The sequence below is a fragment of the Athene cunicularia genome (genome assembly GCF_003259725.1).
Source record: "Athene cunicularia isolate RWA chromosome Z unlocalized genomic scaffold, athCun1 chrZ_part1, whole genome shotgun sequence".
NCBI lineage: Eukaryota > Metazoa > Chordata > Aves > Strigiformes > Strigidae > Athene > Athene cunicularia.
In genome coordinates this window covers 13521993-13528542 of record NW_020799142.1, presented here as the reverse complement: position 1 = coordinate 13528542, position 6550 = coordinate 13521993, and the positions used below count along the sequence as shown (strand labels likewise).

At 36.7% G+C, this 6550-nt stretch overlaps 1 protein-coding gene across 2 annotated transcripts in view; it reads right to left on the bottom strand.

Annotated features, from left to right (window-relative positions):
* Positions 1-4026: 4026 nt before the first annotated feature.
* The window catches only part of ADAMTS6 (ADAM metallopeptidase with thrombospondin type 1 motif 6), a 150793-nt gene continuing 148269 nt past the window's right edge, over positions 4027-6550 (bottom strand). For both annotated transcript variants that reach the window (XM_026865742.1, XM_026865743.1), the window contains exon 24: positions 4027-6292. In XM_026865742.1, coding sequence (XP_026721543.1) covers positions 6183-6292 — 110 coding nt within the window. In that variant the 3' untranslated portion in view covers positions 4027-6182. The remainder of the gene's footprint in view (positions 6293-6550) is intronic.

The window sequence follows — 6550 nt, the reverse complement described above, 5'->3', positions numbered from 1 at the left end:
ATGGAGGGAAAAGTAGTCCTGTCCCAGTGTGTGGATTCTGAGGAATGAGAGCAAGCATTCTGGAAAAGGACTGCAAACTTTTCAAATATATGTTGCTATGCACGCACAAGGCCCTGACCCTGTCTCTGATCGGTATTCAAAGATATTAGAAGGTAGTGACCCTATTAAATGCACTGTACTTCTGTAAAATTATTTGCTTTATAAAGCACAGCTCACCTCAAAACAAATGTTGCAATAATAACTGAAAATGAACTCTCAACTTAAGTTTGTCTTCTTGAAATACCAGTTAACCCAAGGGTCTGTGTCTTTCCATAAAAATATAACTGAAAGATGTTCCCACACATGCAGAACTGTTACCTCAGCTTACTTGCACATGAAGTGCTACTCAGTACCAATCTGCATGCAAGGGGTGGGAGATCTTGAATCCTATACAGAAGACTGATCTCCATTGCAAAAGATAAATCATACTGTGAGATGGGTTTTCAAACAATATGAAAGATAATTTTGTTATGTTATAGACATTGCAAGAGTATGTACAGTTATAAAGACTTTGATGTCGGGGTGTGGGGGTGGATAGTGAGGAGAAGAGTAAACAAATAGAATGATTTTGATGTGCTTAGCATTGAAGAAACCCAATTTCCAAAGGCCATGGCTTACCCCTTATCAGCCAGGACAAATCTGATCCCTCTGGGTGGTCATTAGCAACTGAAGCCTGAAGCACTCTGGCTGAGTCTTCACATCTAGCTTCCAAAACATTTCTACCTCAAGCTGTGATCCAATGAATTTGTTCCAAACAGGATTACTAAAGTGAGATTATACATCTAGTAATCTTGCTAGGTCTTCTCTGAAAAGGCCTTCCAGTTTACAGAAATGGCATCTTCACATTCTTAATGCAGAAATACGTAGTTGTATTTTTTCCCAGTCAGATTTCAGTAATTTTCTAACTAGCAACTCTATGACCTCTGAGCTATGTGTCCTGTAGCCTGTCCAGCTCAATGAAAATGTCAGTCCTGCACAGAAATAGAAGAAAATAGATGACATGCAGTGTTTAGGTAATACACCAGTTTAAGTGATGCAGTATCCTTAAATGCACACCACACCACATACATTCTGAGTGGCTCAGTTTCCTAAACGGGACATGAACTCCCCCTTTAGCTGGGCCAAATATACTTGGGAAACTACCAAGTCTCTAGTGCTGTAGTGAACCTTGTTCTGTGGCTGACTGAGCCCTTATAAGTCTGTTTAGGATTCCATCCTGATTACTGCATGCAAATGCTCTTACACCATTCTGTCTAGGACAAAGATTGGAGGGACCACACAGAAGCAATCTATCCCTTCCACCTAACTGTTGTTTGTGGTGAAAGAAAGATGGCCAGATAAGGCAGAATGACAGCCTCAGCTTAGTAATGGCCTTCTCATAAAGACTCTTAGATTGATGACTGACTGACTCCAGATGAGGCTCACAGGACTCATCCAAAGTCTATTGCATTAAACAAAAAAAAAAAAAAAAAAAAAAAAAAAAACCAACAGCAAAATAACCAAGGCCTGTTTAGCATTCTACAGAAGATACTTAAAAGTGCTTCTTATAGATCAGATGGCTTCAGAAAGAACAGGGAGTTTACTGATGAACAGTTGTGGGGTATAGCAAGTGAAATCAGAGAAATGAAAAGCAAGTATCTCAGGTAAAAACGTGTCCATTTGCTCACAAAATAAAACTGAAAAACTGTAAGAGAGAATTATAATAGCAGAGTTGGTTCCAGAAGGAAGTTCAGGTACATTTTAAAAGACTGAAGGGGAATTTTGTGTTCCAGAAATTCAAGTCAGCATGAGTGATGTTAGGTTTAAGGTAGCAGGAGGAGAAAAAGAGAAGGAATCACAACAGTACCTGTTTCAGTTTACCCAGTAAGTCATTATAACCCAAAATAAATGCTCTAGGGGGAAAGAATAACACTCAAAACTAAACAATAGAAGGAAACCAATCAGGTAATAACTTGCGGTGTGAATGTACAGGAAGAAAGTCAGCAGAGTTTTGGCAGAGAAACAGAGCCAACAGTAATGGCAGAGAAAAGTGTTATTGGACTGTGTTATTTACTAAGACTACTCCCATCTTTAACTTCATCTGTAGAGCAGTAAAACTTCTGTGACAGAGCACAGGTAGAAATACCCATACCTTTAAAACAGATAATTGTTTTCAGAATACTTATTTGTAAAAAAAATAAAAAAAGAACCAAAATTACTAAATGCCTTATCGAAATATTTAAGGTTCTCTGCACTTTCTTTAACATCTTGCTCATAACAGATGAGTGATTATTTTCATTAAACCAGAAACTAGATTTTAACTGAGAAACAAGAGATATTTCATAGGACTTGATCAGAGACTTCCATACAAGGTACTCCTACCTTACCAGTTAAGAAAAGAAGCATCTCTCAGCAGCAGTGACCTAAGCACCAAGTCTTCTGAAATTATGTTGTTCTTTATATTTAAAAACATCATGGTTTCAGATAAACTTCAGATAAAACCTTAAAAGCTCAATGCAAGAAGGACATTTTATTGTTATTATTGACTGGCTGTTAATGAAATCATTCCAAGAAGTACAGGATATTTTTGCTGCCATTAATTTCATTCTTGATCTACATTATTCTTAGGCTAAAATATTATCCAATAATGTACATTAACCACGTTCTTGATTTTTCCTTTCCCCCACTGTTTTGTTTATATATGACAAACATTGCTGCTGGAAAGGCCAGGATTCTAGCATAACATATAGATGTTACTTGAAAGAGAACATCTTATATATATTTTGATGCATCTGATGAAGCAAATCTTAAGCATACAGAATTCTAGTAACTGTAAGTCAGGGAATGGACAACTGTACCATGGGTATAATTCTTAAAAGCTGCAGCTTTATTTTACTAAATTATCTATGTTAAAAACAAATCTGTGCCTGGTGTGGAATTTCACTGCATCAAGTGTTACAATATTTTTGTTTTCATTACAAGCAAGAGAATGCATGTAGAACAAGTGTTAAGAAACATGACAATAAATTAGAATATAATTTACAAAAGCAAAAATAATAATAATAAAGTAACAGTGTACCACATTAATACTGAGTATAAAATAATAAGCAACTAATCACAATAATACAATGGTAATTTCAGTCTGTATTATTAAGGATATCTATGTGACATTCACTCCATTACAAAGTTCCTAACGAAATGGACTATTTTGGGGTGTATACACCTTGAGGGGTTAATCTCTAGATTTTTCTTTCTGTTTTGATCTTCTTCAGCTGATAGTATTGTGCAGTGGAAGTACTGGCACCAGACTGATTTCTGCATTTCGTATTCTATCATTTGATTCTAGGCCTGACATGTTTATAGCCTTTACACATAGTCCTTTTGTCGCTATTTAGGAGTATAACACTATTTAGCTTAGATTATATAGATGGCTACAGTGTAGCAGCAGCAACGAACTGTGCTGTGGAAACCAATTTTTTTTATTAGAATCAGGTTTCATTTTTTGGTCTAAGTCTGAAGGATTGCTTAGTTTGTAAATCCACATACATTCTGTGTTTTGTTCCCTTTAACAATACAATTCAACGCTGCTCCAGGGAGTTCTCTGAATTCCAACCTCAGTGCTGTTATTTCAGAGTAAACATCAGACTCCCTAGTGTTTAGCACCATAAGACAGCAAAATGTGTCTTTGGAAACACTCCTTACAATTTTAATGTCCTAAGTGAGGTAAAAAAAAAAAAAAAAAGGTTAAAAGGTTTCCTTTGAATACACAGAAAACCCTTTTCCTATTAGCTGCAAAGATACATTAGCTGATAAAACAAAATCATGCCCTGGAGAAAACTGGACCTTGATACAAAGAGGTCTCTTGCTTAGGGAATGATTTAGCAATCCCTTTCCCTTTCATCATATTTTTGACCAAACCAGGACATGGTAGCACCAAGGTGTTTTGTCAAAAGGATATGGAAAGTCAATTCACTTAACAGAGGAGGACTATTTTTTTTTTTTTTTTTCTTCTACTGGTGTCACTTTTACCAGAAGTTGTTCACATGGTAATGAGAGCAGCAAATAAGCATATGTGAATACATGCAAGCCAACTGAGAATAAATTCCACTGGTCACAGGTGTACAGAAGTGGAAATACTGGCAAGAGGTAGCAGATGACAGGAATTTGATGGTCATGAATACATGGGCTACACAAAACCCCATGGACAGATTGTCAATGAGTTGGGGGGGGATTTCATAGTAAGGGTCCTGTTAAAAATATCTACTGTTCCACATTAATTCACATTAGTAAATAGTGTGTAACACATCTGGCTTGTTATTGGTAAAATACACTGCTACACTTCAATTTCAGGATACTCTGAAATTATTTTTCACTGAAAAGAGTACTTTTTAAAAAAAGTGCTGAGTTAGAATTTGTAACACGTTATTGTTCACATAACTTTAATTGCACTACAACAAAGGAGGCATAGTTGGACAAAAAAGCACATTCCAAGTACCTGCTGCAAAGCGTAAGTGTTCAAGTACAATGTACTAATATAAACAAGTATCTACTTTCCTTATCTCCCTTGTCGAGTCTGTTATTGAAAAGTGAAGGGGAAGAAAGGCACAAGAATTAACTTTTAATGGTATATTCTTGAATGTTACTTGCCTAAGTATTTTGGTTTCACATTTAAAAATACAAAGTATTTGGTGAATATTAAAACTATGGTAATATGAAATAAATGGAGTATGGTGGCAGAAAAGTTAAAGCATCCAGCTACTAATCCAGAAGCATGAGTTTGTTTCAGTCTCATGCTGAAAGCTGCCCTAGCTTTAAATATGGTCCAGCTTTAAATACGTACCTGGCCATTTAGGTGAAGGTGGCCAGACTTCATCCTAGCCACCCCTTTTCCAGTGTGCCTTCTGACAGTCCAACAGGCCTCTTGGCTCAAGCACACTTTTGACTTCCCATTTGAACTGAACCTAGATACCTCCATGAGTCGTTTATTCTTTGGTTGTAATTCTTGCCCACTCAGATGTGGTCTCCTGAACTGCACATTCACATTTTCTTTCTCATAAACAAATGCCCTTCTGCTATGGTATCAAAGTGAACACCTGGATTCCATTTTAACTTTCAGCTTTTCAAAGGACTGCTGCTATTACACAATAGGCTTATATTCTGCACTGGAATTCTTAGTTTTGGAGAATCAAAAGTAACATGTAAATCAGATCTAGATGCCCACAAAGTTACTTCTTCTTTGTGGCTGGTGTTGTAAACAAATGTGAGCTGGAGTCAAAGTAAGTTCTGAGCAACCTGTACCGTAGTAGTGAAGAAGCTGGCAATATGGTCTTCACCACTGTTGGAGTCCGCCTCCTCCAAATGTTCCCTTTCAGTGGAAATCTCAGCTTCACTTGTACAATGGTAAAATGGCCATAAACCTGCAACACAGATTTCATTTTGTTTCATAGCACACTCGTATTTCATGCACCACTGCAATAACTGTTGCACCTCTTAAAACTAAGTCCCTCACGGTTGTTCTATTTAGTATAGCTTTATATATGGCTCACAGCAGTGTTCAGGAAATATGGATTACTCCAAAGGGAATTAGGTGGAATGAAGGAAAAATACTTTTTTTTTTTTTTAATTTCTGCTCCTTAAATAACATTTCCAAGCTCATTTTATAATTTAAATTGTGGTGCTGTGTTGTGAGATAAAATAGTTAACATTTTTAAGCTATGACTTAATGTTTTTTTGATCCTTCTTTACTTCCATAGTAGACTAAGTCATAACAGCTACATTTTAAACAGTTTTAAATACAAATGGATTCAGTGTCATTGCTAAGTCCATAATAAAAATTACTTTAATGGTCCAAGGAGGTAAACAGACTATTGGATTTAGTCAAGAACACAAATGTTCCACAGTAAGCTATTCTATATGTGTTGTGTGGATCTTTCCAATTTGGCATGCCCTCCTTATACTGTGTCCAGCACTTTGGATTAATAAATCCCACTTCACAGAAGTTAAAATAATATTGAAATCCTGTCAGCTGGGGCTGACCAGTGGTTACGTTTTCCACAGGGTAATGCATTTGCAAGGACATCAATCTCATTCCGCTGTGTGGCTCTCTTTGATGGACGCTCTTCCACAATGATAATAACAAGGCACATTCCTGTGCTTTCTGTGGGTCAGTGTCCTTGGCAGGTCTTGCAGCACATCTGTCTGAAGTATGCTCGACTGCAGAACTTGAACTTCAGCACCAGTGGGCAATATGCCACTTTGTTCACATCTTTGCACTCTAATAATTAAAAGCATTAAAGAGAAAAAAAAAATCAGAAATAAAAATTACAAAGAAAATTTGACATGCTGCTTATTTATCCATCCACCTTGCCCTCTCTGTAACTGCTCTTTGTTATCCAGTCTTGTGCACACAGCACATCTTAAAAAGCCATAAAAAAGTTTGCAGGGCTTCTTGCCCAGACATTTACAAGTGTGCCCACTTTGTCTTGGAAGAACTATCATTTATTGGGATAAATGATCACTTTAGACAGCTAGG